This window comes from Ptychodera flava, chromosome 22 (genome assembly GCF_041260155.1).
Source record: "Ptychodera flava strain L36383 chromosome 22, AS_Pfla_20210202, whole genome shotgun sequence".
Lineage (NCBI taxonomy): Eukaryota > Metazoa > Hemichordata > Enteropneusta > Ptychoderidae > Ptychodera > Ptychodera flava.
In genome coordinates, this window is record NC_091949.1 from 30,845,577 (window position 1) to 30,865,195 (window position 19,619).

The following is a 19,619-nucleotide window of genomic DNA, read 5'->3' on the forward strand; positions in this document are numbered from 1 at the left end:
CAGGTAAACAGAAATGAAGAAGTCGGTGTACTGTTAATTCTGTTTTGATCGTATCAATTCATTTTCTAAAATGTGAATGTTTCTCGATAGATTAGCCTCATTGGACACGATAAACCCGCAAATATTCCCCGATAATGAAATGACAACGATGACGCAACGACATATCAGCAAGGTATCAACAAGATGACGTAACTCGTTCATACTGTGAAAAATCCACCAATTAATTATCTTATAGGTGAGTTCATGCGGGATGTCTGTGTGATACTTCGGCGTTTTAATTGCCGGTCATAGTGAACTGTATATATAGTATCATTTAAATTTACTAAAGAAGACGGTATGATTGAAGGATACTTTATAGAGACGAGGGTAAAGTGGCAACGTTTCGTTATTGTAACCTTTGCCTCTTAAACTGAGGGCTGGTTAATTTTTATTTCTATTGACTTAAACCCACAAAATTCGGTAAAATTTAGAGAATTTACTCAATTTGTTTTGAAACTGTGAAAAAATGTCCACTGTCTGTGGGTTTTCCTAGGGTAGGTCCCGTTACTGGAAACAAACATGTTAGTTTTATTTAGCCTGACTTTTGTCTTTATTGGACGCTGTATTATGTTTGATTCTAAATTCTGAATCGTGTCAACACCGGGAAAAAGTTAAGATTCACAAAAATATACACCGAATGATAACAAAGTCACGCATTAGACGATGCCCAGCGATAGGGTTTGAATTTATCTGAAATGATGCTTCTGATCTTCAATTTCTTCACGGTTAACGCACGGCACTTCGCACTTCTCTTAAGCTTGCGGAGGAGTTTAACGCGTTCCTGGCTCAGTCTGCCATTGATCGCCTGGCACCATGTATAACAGCGCATTCGATTAAGGTTAAACTATCCACTTTGTAAGTAAATTCGACCATGAACGATTAATAATAATAATGTTATTCAGAAAATACCTGCATTTATGTCCTTATACATTGTATGCTTTGGTAGTGTCATTGATGTTTCGTGAGCTGATCCAGGCGGCCTAGCCTCGTTCAAGTCGCAAAACGGAAGGATACTCGGAACACTATGGGTGTTCTTGTCCCCGCCGTTTCTTTATCGAAGATAGCGATCCGACTTTAACATTACCATCTGCACGTTAACTTTAAGACCATACACTTAACAACGGTTCGCATGTCTGTGGCGTGACCGTGCTGACTCGGTCACGATGCCTATAAATGCAATAAAGACATAGTTATATGCACCACCGATATAGCTTAGTCCATTTATAGTCACACCACAACATCGGGCGCACTACATCCATAGGTCGTGTCAGCCTAGAGCAAATGTGCATACTACTTTGGGAATAGGAGCAGGGTTTAATTGTGAAAATGTTCTTTCCATCGATGTTATTGTCGACATGAAGTGAGCCTATTTACCTACAGTGGCCACTGCACTGTAGTAGTAGTTCAAAATTGAATTTAATCCCGTCTGTTGGTTAAATCTATAGACTGAATTGAGATGCCAAGCCATTTAGTACTCTCAGACCTCTAATGATGCATAACTAAAGTATCAAAGTAAACGAAATGTACTCCAGAAATATGATTAGCGGGAAGGGTAGATTCATTAATTATTTATCATCTCCTATGAGGGTTATGAATATTTGAGTGCATAGGGGTTCACCAATTTTCACCAAGGCACGAAGAAAAATAGGCACGCCCATCGTAGACCGTAATAACTCCTTTTTGACAGAGTGTCAATTTTGATCAAATGGATGGACGCTAGTTTCGTCCTGGAGGCGGGACAATCCCTATCATGCATGTCATTTAAGGAAAGCTTATCTACAGATACAACACTCTGGACGGGGAAGTTAGTCATTCGGTAACCTACACGAACCATAGCGCACAGACTTCTCATCCAACATGTTTTCCGCTATCGGAAGATTAGTCAACGCACGTCTAGCATTCCGTCGTGTTTTCTCAACTGGAAGGAGCGCTGTCTTCCAGATGCAAAGCCGTCAGCACGACAATCGAGTCGACCAGGAGTTGAGAGAAATGGTGCACAGATACGATCTTTCAGTTCCCATAGATCGAGCCATTACTCCACCCTCATCCTGGTATACAAGTCCCGCTATGTACAAACTTGAGAAAGATACAGTTTTCAAGAACAACTGGCTTGCAATTGGTCGAAAAGATCAGGTATACAGCGTGCCGGGCAGTATTTTACAGCGAATGTGGTAGGCGAACCATTGGTGGTCTGTAGAGATCTACAGGGACAGCTACGAGCTTTCCTAAACGTGTGTTGTCACAGAGGTATGCCAGTAGCCAAGGGAGAAGACACCGTCAGCCAATTCGACTGTTCTTATCACGGATGGTCCTATGCATTGGATGGCAGGCTTTTGAAGGCAACCAAAATGAAGGGAATCCAAAACTTTAAGGCCAAAGAGAACGGATTGAAGTCGCTGGCAGTGACCACCTGGGGTCCATTTGTGCTTGTGAAGATGACTGGCAACTCAACTGGTGTTGAAAGTAAAGGCTTGAAACTAGATAAAGTGGAGACAGTTCTCAAACAGTTGGACTATGACCCTGATGTGGAAGATGTCGTCTTTGCGAAGCGAATCACCCGTACAATCAACAGCAACTGGAAAACTGTGGTTGAAAACTTTAGCGACGGTGGCTACCATGTTGACGTAACTCACAAAACATTTAGCGATGGCTACTACGATGCGTCAACGCTGCAGATGTTAGATGTAACTGAAGACTATACTATTCAGGTGTTAAAGACAAATCCAAACAACCCGAAAGCAGAGACACGTATCGGTAAAAGTTCTACATACATCTACATTTATCCAAACTTCATGATCAGCAGATATGGACCATGGGTTGAGGCAATAACCTTAATTCCTCATGAATATGACCGTACAGATTTCGTCTTCGACTTCTTTCTGGATAAGTCATACTTTCAGAACAAACCAAGAGATGAAGTAAGCAATTTTATCGAAGAGAGTGTTGGCCTGGCTGATAAAATACAGGATGAAGATGACGAAATCTGCGAGGGAGTCCACTTAGGTTTGATGTCTTCTGCCTACGATGCTGGTCGTTATGTACCCAGAGTTGAAATGTCACAGTATGTTTTCCATCAACGATTAGCGAAAGAACTCCGGTCATCAGAAAACATTTAAACCAATTCCTTGATGGTAGCTCAAGTCAAACAAAATGTAGTAGGTGAATCAGGATTATAATATAAAGTTGAAGTTTGCATGACGGTAAAATTATTTTGATGATGATGATAATGATGATGGTGATGATTGTTGTTGTTGTTGCTGCTGATGTTATTTGCTAGTAATAGCAGTAGTGGGATGAGTTGTTTTTGTCATCATTATAGTCACTGTCATAATCGTCACACTTTACTCAAAATCAACAGACTAGAACGTGATTGAAACTAATTTGAGATTATTGGATCTTTATATTTTTCAAATTTCTCAAACGTGTTAGGTGCCATATAGCAGAATGTTGCGATATTATAAATTACTCATAAAAAACACGTGTGTAAGGGACTGGACATTAATAAGGGGGCGCGATGTTTTTTGGGGGTGGGTCGCCATTTTTCGCGCAAACATTTTTGAAGGGTCATAAACTTTTGTGCAATGGGGAGCGTCACCTTCTTTCATGGATCAAAGCTAAACTTGCATGTGCACGTATTGACGAATATGGAATACTAAAGATGAGATAAAATGCCTTCTGGCAGTTTCATGTTCTGCCATTTCCATTTTCGGCTATATTCAACTGTTTATTGATGATCCAAGCAGCCACGTTGAGGCAAAAGAGTTAGGTTGTCATGATTTCTACTTACCCAACTCCTCTGTTGTGCATAACTTTCCCTTATAATGACTAAAAGTTTCAACTTAGCCTTTCAATAACAATTTGGGGGATAAGTTATTTGATATCATTCTCCCATTGACAATACATTGGGTATAGGTCGATGTCAAACGTTCATGTCACTGTATGTACATTTTTATTTTTTGAGGAATTTGACAGAATACAAACTATTTAGGATAGTGCGTAGTGTCAACAATAACAACTAGAAGCTTCAGGTCAAACAACCTTTGAATAACAATTTGGGAGCAGATAACCTATGTGTTATTTGTAGTTTCCTCATAGCCTACAATTTATAGTGAATCAACATTTCGGTGAAATTCAAAAATCCAATCTCTTGCACACACATACACTTGTAATCACCTTTGTCTAATCAAGTACATTAATATCAATAATCAAGTATACATAAATACACAGATTTGCCGAGTTTTGTATTTAAAAAACTATTCATAATTTCCTCATAGACTACAATGTATAGTGGATCAACATTTCAGTGAAATTCCAAAATCAAATTTCTTGTACACAATCAAGTACATTAATATCAATAATCAAGCATACATAATTACACAGATTTACCGAGTTTTGTATTAAAAAAAATATTCATAGTTTCCTTATAGACTATAATGTATAGTGGATCAACATTTTAGGCGACATTCCAAAATCAAATTTCTTGTACACAAATGCACATGAAACCACCTTCTTCTAATCAAGTACAATCATGTCATTTATTCAGGGTCCATATATGCAGAAATAGTACATGTTTTTAATTGGGAAAAATTATTTACAGTTTTGTCATAGATTTCCATGTATAGTGGATCAACATTTTCAGCGAAATTCCAAAATCAAATTTCTTGTTCACATGTGCACTTGTAAACAACCCATTCTTATCAAGTACATTTATATCAGTTATTAAACGTCTATAGATGAACAGATATTGCTAGTTTTATATTGGAAAATACACGTTCATAGTTTTCTCATAGACTACCATGTAAAGTGAATCAACATTATTGATGAAATCTAAAAATTACATTTTTTGTACACGAATGCACTTTAGCTGCCACTTCAAGCAAAGTACATTTATATGAATTATCACACACATATAATTTGATATTTTTTGGACAAAAGGATTATATCAGCCACATTTGCCTTCCTTTTGGGAGGGGGACTTCCTAAGTAAAGCAAGTCAGAAGGGGGGGACTCGAATACATAGCGGGTTTGTTGGGGGGTATTGAGTAACAGGGGAGGGTCACTTATTTTCATGCACGGATAATGGGGAGGGTCACTAATTTTTGTGCAAGAATTTATGAAGGGTCGCTATTTTTAATGCAGCGGTGTTTCGAAAAACACCGCCCCCTGTAATTTATGTCCAGTCTCTAACTTAAAAAGAAAAACAGATGAGCTTCCATTTCAATATTAAATCAACATTACTTCACCATCCAATTATCCCAAATTAGTTCCAATCGTGCTCTAGATTAACATGAAACAAAAAGGGAACATAAAACGAACTTTCAGAGGTTTCAGATGAGCTAACACGAATCGTATCTGTAAGCCGGGAAAGTATATTTATAATTGGAGGTTTCAAAAAAAGTTGTTGTAAAAATGCGTTTTGATTTATATTCACTTTGGATATATTTATATGCAAACACCAATGACGTAAATAGTATAGGACAGATAAAACACTTGAAGCAAAATTTGCATCAGAACTGACACGAAACATTCTTTATGTATCCTAAAAATCACCCTTTCAAAAAGTGCCAGGACGAAAAGCTCTTTCAGAAGAGTTGATAAACCTAAAAGAATAAAGTCTAGTCGGTCATAGTACACCACAGTATGGATATGTATACATCTTTTACCTTTGCACGAAAAGTTTATTTCGTTTAGGCTACTCTAAAAAATAGCTTAATGAAGAAAAAAAACAACCATACTTCACATTATTTCCTGATCTTCTGTCTGTTGCAAATATAATATAGTCATGTAAACTTTATCTACATCTGAAATGACGCCGGTTGCGAATACATTCAGCGGAGTTCTACATTTTTCCATGTGTGCAATATGATAAAATACTTCAAAATAACAATGATTTCTACGAACACTTGTGTCATAAATATTAGCTGACCAGCTAGTGCAGGTTGAAAGTTCTGGTCAAAGATTTCTTAGGCACTAATGTATTTTAAGATGAAAAGTGCATATTTAGGATAAGCAATCAAACAATCATAGAAATCATCTTAATGTAGAATCTTTTACAAAGGTAAGATTACTGTCTTGACATGTTTTTTGTTTTATTTTTCTCAATGAAACATTCTGTGATAAATATGTAGGTTTAGCTAAAAGCTTTAAAAGAATGCAATGTATTTACAAGCGCTAACTTTAAGATTTATGAGATACTAATAAAGAAACGCTTTTTAAGGAAGACTATTGTGTGTAATTTGTGGATATTTGCTGGGAGTTATTTCTAAAGAAAAGTACTGCTTGTAAAATTTTCACGTCACAGTTGATAATATAGACACGTCTGACAATCTGCGCAAGACAGCATGATAACTGTCATCTCAAAGGGATGCTTCATTTGATATTTGAATGGAATGGAGAATTGTCCAGAAGAAAACCAAAAGGTTCTTTCCAACCAATCATTAAGAAAACGTATTCTTCTAGGGAGGCTATCGAATCACTGCTTTGGTGAAAAGGACCTACTTTGGCTTGATTGTTGAATATTGTCAGGAACGCCGGCGCGGATAGAAAAGATAAGTCAAATCATTAGATATTCATAATGCTGCCTGCAATGATTAAGACTGGTATAAAACCGAATGAAATCCACTCTCAAACCCAACTCTCAATCAAGTCGTAATGACATTAAACGAACCCCATGTTTTCATGAACACACTGATATTTTAACGATCCATGAGATATTACATGTACATATTTCTCCAGGACCGAATTTGCGACGATTTAGGGAAATCAAGCGATTCAGGAAAATGAGGAGCAGTTATGGCAAACGGTCGTTATCAGTTTCAAACAACTGTCCATCATCTACGCATTCGAAGATATTATTATTATTATTATACTTTATTTAACGAGGGTAGTTCTGATACACAAAATGAATTGTAATTTCAATCAGGTGTATACACAAAGACATTTTTCTCTGAATACGAGATCTACAACAAAGCAAAAAAAACCACACAAACAAATGGGGTGTATATTTGAGATAGCTTAGGTGAATTATCAGCAGGCATTCACAGTTCTCTGTAGTTCTGCTGGTAATAGGATGACACATTAAGAAATGGCATTTCGATTTCAGGCTGAATGTGCACTTGATTGGAAAAGTACAACTTTTTTGCGCACTCATCAACAAAATGGTGGGGTTATTTCGATTGGTCAACTGAACATTCAAACCATTTGCATTTATTGGAACATGATCGAAATCAATGAGGGAACGCAGCGTTTTGCAGCGTTCTTGCTCAAAAGGGTCAAATACATCGTGAGGTTGTCCTTATTGAGAATAACGGCAAATTAAGTAAATTCGACTGAGTAATCTGAAGCATAAACTGTTATCTTAAGTCGGTAAATGGACTAATATGTCAAGTAATCGAAAAGTTCGATCAATGTTACAGCAATCTGACAGAAAGTGCAACCACAGCCGGCTGTAAACGGCTTTAAGATTGATGTTTATACCATTACGTGAATACGTGAACATTTTCGGCAAACGCGAACTGTTTCTACAACCTTACCTCAACTGTATAGATTCTGCTATAGAAATGTGAATGAAATTCCCCAGTAGTTTGAAACTTAAACATGTAGTAGGACCTTAGGTAGTAGAAGTACCATTGTGTTATCTTTCTTAAATATCAAAGAAAATCAAAGAAAGTGTCCTTGACTACTGTGTCCTACAAGCAAGAAATTTAATCATCCGAAACCAATATATTAACCTAAAAAATACCGTAAATTTGAGAAACAAGGTGAAAAACGCAATAAATTTCAGCGACCGATTTGTGCCAACCGACCTTGTCTATGGAGGCATCGTCACTTCTACCACCTTGATGGAATCATTGAAGTAAAAATGACATCCGTAATGAAGCCAAGCAATGTTTTACCGAATTCACAACTTCGTTCATCAACTTGACGAAGGCTAGGAGGCGCCAACAATGCAGGAGTACAATGAAGATAACTGACTCTGTTAACGGCCCGGGAATTTCGAAGTAAGCTACCGGACATGTGAAGAACTGAGTCTTTGGTACTGACAGAAAAAATGTCCCAAAACAAAGCCGAATGAAAAATAATTCTTTAATTTACATACACTGCCCGAAATATTTCGAAGATCACGTTAAAAACACACCTTCGCTTACCAACGTCTCTTGTCCGGGCAGCTGGATGCTCCCCGAAATCAGACCCTGACCGAGTCGTTAGATTGTCTGTTCTAAAGCGCCGCCACGCGGTTGTATGTGAGCTATGAAAAGCCTATCACACGATCGCTTATACATGTACTTCAGCTCCGATGGTGACGTCCATGAGCAACCCCGGGAAAACATATCGTCTCATCTGTTAAGAGTTTGAATGACAGTTAAAGGAAAGCAGTAAGCTCTTAGATGTCTTTTGTAGCAAGTAACACTAGAAGTGGCAAATCTTTTAATCAATTTGCGTTAACAGTCCAAATAACGCAGTTTCATTTCAGAGGTTTCGATTTTTTTCACCAAGGCTATGAGAAACATTGGTGGTACATTGTTTCCGATCCATGCTGGAGGTAAAAGCATCAAGGAAATTGCATGTAAGAGACTGGTCAGTTTCTTTTGCTGGGGAGGTAGTGGTGGATATTATTATCTTTCTGCTGACGTCAAAAAGTGGCTGACTCGCCATTCTAGATTTCGAAAACAGGGTGATCTCCCTATTCAAACTTCAAAAACAGGGTGACCAACTCCACTGTAAGGCTAAAACAAAAGGTGAAATATAAATTTAATATATATATATATATATATATATATATATATATATATATATATATATATAGTTAGTTGTGTGATAGAAATTTCAAAGTTTCAATTGTAAAGTTTGAATACAGTATTTTAAATGAGCTGTGAATATTTAACTCTTTCTATGCACAACTAGATGTCCAGAACTGTTGTAGATAAATGGATGTCAATCATTAGGCTAATATCACAGAGAGAACAGCAGTAAATCAAGACTTTGATGGGTGTTTAGACTTGCCAGCCATCCAATTACATCTTCTAAAAAGCGAAATATTTTTATAATTTGTAGCCATATCTGATGTGCCCAGTATCTAAGATGATCTTTTCTTTTAATGTTGAAACCATAAAAGCACAGCTAATAACAACAAAAACTGTCTTTTGTTAACTATCAGTTTAGTCGTGAAAAAAAAATCACCTTTTTACAGAAAAACGGTGACACAAAGGAAAATAGTTGCATCAATGGGAACAAAAATATCTTTTAATATTTGTCTTTCTAAAATATATTACTGTATCAAATGTATTGTTAACAACTTGAAGATTTGAACTAATTTGGGATAATTGAATAGTGAAGTAATGTCGATTTAATCTGCAAATATACGCTCATCTGCTTTTCTCTTTAAGCAATGCACTTGTTTATATGAGTAATTTGCAATATTAGAATATTCAGATAGGGGGCACCCAACACGTTTGAGAAATTTGGTAAATATAAAGATCCAATTCTCCAAATTAGTTCAAATCATGTTTGTGAAGTATTTAGTGCATGTTGCTTTCTTATGCTGAATTCTCATAGAGAAAACAGAAAAGAAACAGGAATTTGTCATGCTTTTCATATGTAATGTATTGCACATTTCGTTATGATTAGCATACTTTGCAACAGAGACTTCAATTTGCAAACATCCAGATATCTCTGATATGTACAAGTTATGCGCCAAAAGGGTGTGCCGAAAAATATATGTCAAAATATTAAAGTTATGCACCTGAAGGGCACAACTAACAATATTATGTCTCTTGTATTTAAGTTTCGCACCCAAATGATGTGCTGAAAAATGCAACTGAATGATTAAATTCGTGACTGGTATGATGCTTTGCAAAACAAATGTCAAAATCTGTGACCGAATGATGCAATTTGTCGCTGGTATGCTTTGCAAAACAAATTTCCAATATGAAAACATCCAGATGTATCTCATATATATGTCTGATATACTAAAGCTACGTGCCCAATTGGTGGGCCGAAAATATATGTCTGATATATTAAAGTTATGCACCTGAAGGATGCACCTAAAAATATATTATGTCTAATATATTAAAGTTATGTGTCCAAAGCGCTCACCAAAAATGCAACACAATGATGGAATTCATGGTTGCAATGATGTATTTTAGGCAAATATGACTCCTTGTTGTAATTCAAAAACACACTGACATCCTCTAGCATTTAAAAAACATGTTCACCCCTTCACCAAAGTCAAAATACAGGATGACTTCTCCATGAATCCACCCTTCCCCTCCCCTTCTGACCAAAGAAACTGACAAGTCACCGAACAAAAAGTTTTCTGTGTCAGACGATTCTGCATCCATATGTTACATATTCCTAACCATGGAGGTAAACATATCACCAAAATCGGGAAATTGTGATATAAAATTCAATTTTGCTATAATCTTTTTGACCACATCAAGGAACATTCTCACCAATTCAACTCAGCATGGCTGAAGGTTTTTGGAGCACGTCTTTTACACAAAAAGCGCTAAAATATTCTCAAAATTACAACAATGCTCATTTTGTTATAAGAGATTTGAAATTTCAAATCCATTTCATGCACCATTTTTGAGAAGAATTTCAAAAAGGAGAAAATTCAAAGATCATTACAAATACAAAGTTGATGATATTTCTTTGAAATAACTCGTTATTTAATTGGAACTGATAAATCAGTTTCAAAGTCTTTTTGATCTTTGACCATTTTGCATAACTTTGGAGCTTACAATTTCGTCTAACGATTCAAATCAACAATAAAAATGTATGTAAATACCAATATGATGCATTCAGCTGTCCTTCTATTCTTTTGCAACTGATGGAACGACAGTGTAACATATTTACATTTATGCATTCATACATTTGTACATACATACATACATACACACATACATATACATACATACATATACATACATGCAGACAGGCAGGCAGACAGACATACAGCGAGACAGACACCTACATACAGACAGACAGATGTACATTCACAAATACACACACACATACATACATGCATGCATGCATACATACATACATACATACATACATACATACATACATACATACATATACATACATGCAGACAGGCAGGCAGACAGACATACAGAGAGACAGACACATACATACAGACAGACAGATGTACATTCACAAATACACACACACATACATACATGCATGCATGCATGCATACATACATACATACATACACACATACATATACATACGTGCAGGCAGACAGACATACAGAGAGACAGACAGATACATACAGACAGACAGATGTACATTCACAAATACATACACACATATACATACATGCATGCATGCATGCATGCATACATACATACATACATACACACATACATATACATACGTGCAGGCAGACAGACATACAGAGAGACAGACAGATACATAGACAGACAGATGTACATTCACAAATACATACACACATATACATACATGCATGCATGCATGCATGCATGCATGCATACATACATACATACATACAGTACTGTTAAGTCATTTTATAAGACGCGTCTTTTATGATGATGTTTGCAAATTTTGAACCCGAATTATTTCTCAAGAGATGGGGTGCGACTTATAATATGTACTTTTTGCATTTTTAAAGGAGGCGTGCCACTAATGACATGGAAATTCTCAGATTATTTTCTTTCAAGGAGTGGTGGGGGGGGGGGGGCGCTATAGAAGTTTGCCTTTATTGAATAAATAACTTTAAAAGATAATTAAAAGAAGAGTTTGCTTATGGTAGTTCTCTTTTGAGGATGTAGTTGCCCATGGTTAAGAAATATGTGAAGTGAAACAATTTTATAGAACCCCAAGGAACAACAAAGTTTCAACTTTGATGAACAGAGCTGACCTCAATGGTGGCTGGTAGTGTGACAGCTGTGCTGGAATAGGGGTGCGACTTATAATGCATACGTTTTCCATTTTCGAAAATTTAAGGATTTCATCCTACTCAAGTAAATCAAAGGAGGGTGCGACTTATAATGCAGATGCGTCTTATAAAATGACTTTAACGGTACATTCTCTCTCTCACACATACTCTCACAAAAACGTGGGGCTTGGGCATTGTTGTCAGTTTACATGTGAGCCAGAGGATAGCACCAGTCAAAACTTTTGCATGTTTCAAGCAATTTGCTCCGAAAAAGCGATGACTGCACCCTAACAGTATGCCTTCCACCTTGCTTTGGGCCACTATAGCTCTTTAATGTGCTTTTTTTAGCCAACACAGTCTACACATGGGTCTGTTGTTGTAGGTCCATTCGGGGGTTTGTGTTTCTGTTTAGTTTGATTTTGCCTGTTTTCAAATATATCCCCCTGATGGGTATACCACTCAGTTTTGACCAGTCTGCTCTATGTACAGTATGTACCAGTTATTGCTCATGCTCATATGTCAGGCATTGGTCAAAATTAACTGATAAGCCATTGTTAAATTACTTTCTCTACGGATTTATTTTTCTGTTTTTTATTTATGAAGAAAGTTTGATTGACTTTGGTTGAATGAATCAAGATATATATGCCTCATTTTGAATTTTTGAATATTTAGACTCTCAAACTTTTACAACAAGGTTTTGTTCTGTCACTTGTTTGGGTTCATTTTGAAGCTCCTAGAGCATATTAAATGTTTTATGATCCATAACTGCAAATTAAAAGCGTCAAAAATGACCCTTTTGGTGAATGTAAACTGATTATTTTGTTTGTGACCTTATAACAAAATGGATTTTTTTCCTATCCCGACTTGCTTCTCTATGGCAATAAACATTGTCACGGGGGAATGCTGCCATCTTAATTTATATGAAAGGCACCATCAATAGGGCCGTTCACAGTTTACGTCACTGTTCTCTCATTAATATGCAAAAATAAATATTTGTCCGCATTTTTAGATTACGCTTTTGAAAATTACGCATGCAAGAACGACGAAAACACATCTTAGTAGGCGACTGCTAGTGTAACAATGAATACTAAAAGGCATATTCACGACTCAGAGTACAAGCTGCAAAAACAGCCACTCATGCAACATTGATAAAATTTGTCCGCATTTCAAGCTGCGTGTCCAATGTCGCGCTCGTACAGCTATATTTAGTAACAAACCTGTAACCGTGAACAGTGCTATTAGTATTTCATCACAAAAGCTTGCATGTGGTCTAAACTTTATGTAACAGTGTATCATTGCAGCCATGCATGGTGAGAATTGGGCATGGATTTTGAGTTTTTGGTACAGACCACAAAATGTTTCACTGAATTACTTTTAATATCAAAGCAAAATTCATGACAACATAACTAAAAACAAGAGCGACTTTGTCCCTTTCAGTAGATACTGTGTGGCAAAACTTGATCTTAACAGCAATGACCAAAACTTTGGTGTCTTCATACAGGTTAGTTTATCCTTTATACAACCTCGATGCTTTGTATTTTACTCATGTCTGAGATAAATACAGGTGATTCACAGTATATTCTACTTGAAATTCAATGCATTCAGCCTTGATATTTGGTCTTATTACGGAACAGAATTTAAATATGCATATTAGCTAATTATCATTTATCATACCAATCTAACGTTCAGCATGATACATAACAATATGTTAAGAACATGTAAGAAGACTGTTCATTGCAACTGCTCATTTTGTGACTCAAGGTCAAATGGCTGAAGTTCATTAATTCAATATGTAAAAGAGTAATTGATCGGTATGTCATGCGCATCAAACTTCCACAATAAGAAGTGTATATATGACTAAGTGAAGTATTTTCCGTTAAATTTGTGATATTTATTTAAAGTATGGTCTCTATTACTAAGAGCCCTAGGCAATAGCTGTCCATTACAAGGACAATAACTGTACTTTTTGATGGCATCTCACTGTTTTGTTCTACATTACGATGAAAACTTGGCATTTTGACATGAGTTTGGGAGTAGAACAAGGTCTAATTTTACAAGCAGAACATACATGAGAATAATATGTCTAAAGTTAAAGTAAATTGAAAGATGTAAACTTCTGCTAAAACTTTCCATAATGAAACTTTAACCCATTCTTGCAAAAATAAGGAATAAAAGTCTGGAGTCACTGCACAATTTTTGGAGCCAAAGGAACAAATCATTGAACATCTGAACATCTGTAATATTTAAAAATTTGAAATGGCTACCATCCCTGTGTTAACTCTATGGGGAAAAAATGACATTAATTTTCACAAACCAAATCCGGTGGAGACTTCACTTTAACACTACAAGAGCTTGAAATGTACCCAAGCAAGGGGTGGACCAGAAAACAATTGTAAAATTGAGAACTTTAATACATGTCACAGAGGCATGTTCTACCTTAAAACTTACAGAACTTCAATTTTATCTTACACCACAGATCATTGACACTGTAAGCAGAATTATGCTCAAATCCTAAAGGCAAATTATAATTATGTCTCCATACATATACACAGTCTGATACGGCAGTTTCTTAATATTGTTTACAAAATATTATTTACAAATTTGAACTTCCATTCCAAATTTCAAAATAACGAGATAATCTTGAAATATAAAGTACCCCATATATCTGACACAAAATTTTCACTTGCATCCTTTTTTAGTTATCATTAAAATAAAAATTTCTGATAATGTTTAACAATATAAAAAAGTAGAAATCCATATCTCCTTTAATATCTGTGATATTTCCAATAAAAATGTATTTCTATCTGTGGTCTCCTCTGCCTTGACCTTTCATGGGATTGAATTAGTCAGTCAACATCTTATAATATACTCATGACCATTCTCGTGCACCAGAGCATGATTTCTGCTCCGCAAACAAACTTAAGCTGTTGCCGTAAAGGGGCATGTGGTTTACGATGATGACTCATGACATAAAGAATGAAAGAAAGGGCTGAAATATTCACAACCTGTGTCAAGAAATTGACTCATCCTAACTAGATATAAACTGGCCCCCTATCGCTTGGCTTTTCTCGGCAGCAGTTACCGGCTGGGGGCCACTGCGTAACGTACAGGATCTACGCAACAGCCTACCACTAATGCAACAGTCTGCTAAAGCTTATTCCCTCAATTTATTCCGTTTTGATTTTTGTATGCCCACAGACCTGGCGTAAGTCTAAACCAGGTACAATTACTCTTGCTTTCCAGTGTTAGTATATCACAAGATGTTGACTTCTGATTTAATCCCCTGACGAAGTCAAAATGTTAGACAACTAGGAAATGTCAATGGACAAAGAGCAGTGTGGTCAAGAGGTTGCACTAATTAAAGTGTCAAGTGTACAGAGAGGTGACCACTGCAAGAAAATATATGTCTTTATTGGAAATATCATCAATATCACAAGGAGGTATGAATTTTGTAATTTTCCTGCAGTAAACCATCGTTGAATTAAAATAATTCTCCTGCTGATGGCAAGCACAACGGACCTTAAAAAAATTATGTCTGGCTTGTACAAACTCAACACATTTCACCTTTAATGCATTTGAATTTCAAAGTTTGCAATATAGTACAATATAAAAGTACTAAAGCACTGACATTTGTGAACTGGTTGATGAAAGTGATACTTTAATGCCAGAGTCAGTCCCATATCAGTTACCTTGATACTGGCTTATTGTGGTGATTATCATCTGAACACTCCGGCTAATATGTAGCACACAGTGAATATAGCTGGCATTATTATATAATTGCACAAGTTTTAACTTTAAACGCATACAGTGACACTGTATTTCATCCAGGTAGCAGATGAACTTTGTGATATAAAGCAGACTTCTTAATCTTTGTGTTCTTCTTGAGCAGGCGCTGATTCGTCTTGATTTTTATCTTCTTTGGTGTTATCCTGAGCAGGAGTTTCTTGCTCGGTTTCAGCTGCTTCCGCTGGATCACTTTTCCCGGTTCCAGGCACATCATCGGCAGCAGGCACAGGTCCATCTTGGTTTTTGTCTTCTTTTGTTTTATTTTCCTGAACGGGAGCTTCTTTCTTGGCTTCAGCAGCTTCAACAGGCTCAGAGGTGACACTTTTACCAGGTGTATCATTGGCAGCATTTGCTGATGTTGTTGCTGCACTGTCTACAGAGGGCGCTGGTGGACTAACAGCTGCAGCTTCCATCCCTTTGTTACTTTCCTCCACAGCTGCCTCCTTGTCTACCTTTTTGGGACCCCTGTATTTTGCCTTCTTGGGTACAAACCCTCTTTCAATGATGCTGTAGGCCATATCAACAAGAGTGTCTTCAAGACTATATGGCTGGATTCCAAGAACTTTTGTCATCTAAATCAATGAATTAAACAAATTGGAAAATGGAGGTTAAACTGTTGTCTAAATTGCAAATAAGAAGTGTGTAATCGTCTGTCGAAGATATTCTTGATTGTTTTTTTGGGATGAAGAAGACAAGTATTGCTACCAGCTTTGCAACTCATAAGCACTTATTATCATACACCTGCGTCTGTAACCTATGGAGATTTGTCTTACAGTAAGTGTTGGTATCAGAGGGCAAGGAGTGTAATAACTTTTGATGTTAATGGACTCTATTTGACCTTTGACCTCACGACAGCTTTATGTTAACACAGGGAAAGCAAGACGAGATTTCATAAATTTTTTTTCAAAAAATTACATCTAATGATCATGTATCACACAGTAAATAATGCCGTCAATCCAAAACCTGTGAATTTATGTGAAATTATGACTGTTAAGTATAATTTCTAAGCAGGTGCACTGTTTTGTGTGGGCTGAATTTTCATTCTGTACACTTAAAGGGACAAAGTCAGCCATTTGTCATGAATCTTGTTTGATACAAGATACTATTTATGTTGTTTGACATGTTGAAAGATAATGAATGAATGGGCGACCATGCATATATTCGACCCAATTTTAGACATGATACACAAAACCATCACGAAAATGAATTAATGGTCATGACCATTAATTTATTTTTGCGATGGTTTCATTTAATTTGTCTAAGACTGGAGTCGAATACACGCATGGTCACCCATTCATTCAGTATCTTTCAACATGTCAAACACTATAAACTGTATCTAGCATTGAACAAAATTCCTGAAAAATGGCCGACTTTGTTCCTTTAAGTAGCATACATACTGAGCCAGTTACTTTTCAGTTTAATAAGTCATTGTCAATGGCATATAGTCATTGTCAATGTGCAACACTAAAAGTGCACAATTGTGATTGTAAACGCAGTTTCTCAAAGTACCAAATAAACAAAAGGTTTTCTTTGTCTCTTTGAATATAAGTGGTGACATATCCTTATTGTGCCTTGTGTTCATTCCAACAAATCGGATCAGAACATGGAAAGTACAGAAATGACTTTAGAGGACGCTATCACATTCAAGTAGCCAGTAATGGAAATAAGAAAAAATTAACAAATGTACGTTTCACTGACAGGTTTATCTGTTTAAATAATACATTTTGTGTCTCTTTACAGTCATGTTGAAAGTTCAGAAAATTTCAGAATTGGATTCAGAGAAATTGTACTTCAAATTTCATGCCCTGACATTCTCATAGTTGTAGTTCACTTTTTATTCAATAAAATAAAAACAACAACAAAAAACGACGACAATAATAAACAAACATCCACTTTGTTTATCTGCATATGCCAAGGTACAAAGTAGAAATGCTGACAAATAGTCATTCATTTTTATTTGATAAAGCAACACCTTATAAATACTAACATGCATTTCACTAAACTGCATATATGTACAGTATATGATGTATTCAAACACATGATCAACAACAACTGTGTTCTGTCATGATGAAAAATAATACATGTCAGTTTATAGGAAATGTAATCAGAGTGACCATGAAAAAATCAGAACAAAGTGGTTGCCTGGCGGCCATATCGGATCGTATCATGCAGAAATTTGCCCTTCTACCAAGTTTTAAAGAAATCAGTTCAGGCATCTTTTAGTAATGGCTTTGGACATGACAAAATTGCAAGAAATTGGCTGCAGGATGGCCATATTGGATCAAATCATGAACACATTTGACATGCTAATAAACGTCATAGACTGATACAGTGTTGTCCTTGAGCCAAGTTTAAAAGAAATTTGTCAAGGCATGTCTATGGCTCTGGACATTAAAGAAATCACGAAAAAACGGCTAACTGGCAGTCATATTGGTCTGCATCAAAAAAACAAATCAACCTACAGATGTATGCTACAGAGTATTATCCTTGTGCTAAGTTTGAAAGAAATTGGGCCACGCATGTCTGAGATACCTGTGTGGACAGACCGGCTGACCAACTGATGGTGCCCTATCTATAAGTTCCCCCACACTTTGTCCACGGGACTAATTAGATTAATAACGGTGTATAATGACAGGCAGCGTTCGAAATTCACGCTAACCCGCTAGCCCCAGACCAGCTGTTTTCATGCCGGGCCAGTAAGTTGTGAAAGAAGCAGACCCGAGTGTCCTGCTCTAAATAAAGAAGGGGTCAGCAATTTTAATACTCTTACCCTATTCTGTTAAATTCTCAAGTAATCAAACCGCAAAATTTAGGAAAAAATTGGCAGGTAAAATCTCAAAAGATCGAACGGTGAAATTACTTAGCGAAAGCCTTTACAGCTACGCATTCTCGCGACTTGCGAGATTGATGGCGCTACTCAACATCTTCCATTTGTTACGCGTTGGGGTCACGTTGGGGTAGGTTCGAGATTTCGTTTAGTCAAAATGGCAGCATTGTTTTGATGAACCTCGCCTCGCGGGTGAATATCAGTAGCGAGAAAGATGTACAGGTATTTGAATATTGAGCCACCTACAGCAGGGCCCCTGTATTTCCCTTCAAGTAAAAATTCCGTATTATGCCCAGGACCAGTTGATTTCCTTTCGGGCCAGTGAATTTTATAAGTTACTGGCCGCTTGGCCAGTAGCGATTTTGCATGAGTTTCAAACACTGATGACAGGGCTCGAAATTAGCGGTAGTCCAACATCCACAGACTACCAACTTTTCTCTGGGGCTACCAAAATCCATGAAATGGTAGCCCACATGGACTACCAAAGCCTGGGCCCTGAAATTCAGTCAGTACTTGGTGTGCCATGTCCGGTGCGTCACTTTGGGACGAGCTAAATGCACAAACCCTGCTGGACACAGAAATGTCAGACTATGACTTTGTATAACGAAGACGACCATGTGGTGGAACTTTGCAACAAAGTTTCAATATCTGAACTGACGTACTTGAATGACAGGCACAGGAAATGATGGCCAATGAAAACGCATTTTCAGAGGTCCATATATCTTTCTTTTATAAATTTGACTTTGTTGTGTGTACAGGTGATTTACTGTCTGTTCTGTGCTGTTTTTTTTCTATGTTTACAACTATTGTATTACAAATTTTGACCTAGTGTTATCAGATTATGAATGGGTATGATCGCAATTATTTTTTCGTTGCATTTTGATCATACTATATCAATCACAATTACATAGATTATGCCTCCTAGTCCCGGCCCATGTCATACATAACTCATGCACATACAGCGATTTTATCGAGTGCGGCTCTGCAGAAAGGAAGCTCAATTCTGATGAAATACTAACTTGGTTATGTGATATCAATATTTCATAATTATGATCTATTATT

General features: G+C 36.7%; 2 protein-coding genes across 3 annotated transcripts in view; one reads left to right on the forward strand and one right to left on the reverse strand.

Moving 5' to 3' along the window:
• The first annotated feature begins 2,288 nt into the window (after positions 1 to 2,288).
• On the forward strand, positions 2,289 to 3,155 carry LOC139122333 (uncharacterized). The gene has a single exon (XM_070687728.1). It carries the CDS (start codon positions 2,289 to 2,291, stop codon positions 3,153 to 3,155), a length of 867 nt encoding a protein of 288 aa, XP_070543829.1.
• Positions 3,156 to 13,813: 10,658 nt separating this feature from the next.
• Positions 13,814 to 19,619, reverse strand: part of LOC139123178 (uncharacterized) — a 34,538-nt gene continuing 28,732 nt past the window's right edge. For both annotated transcript variants that reach the window (XM_070689273.1, XM_070689272.1), the window contains exon 8: positions 13,814 to 16,302. In XM_070689273.1, coding sequence (XP_070545374.1) covers positions 15,808 to 16,302 — 495 coding nt within the window. In that variant the 3' untranslated portion in view covers positions 13,814 to 15,807. The remainder of the gene's footprint in view (positions 16,303 to 19,619) is intronic.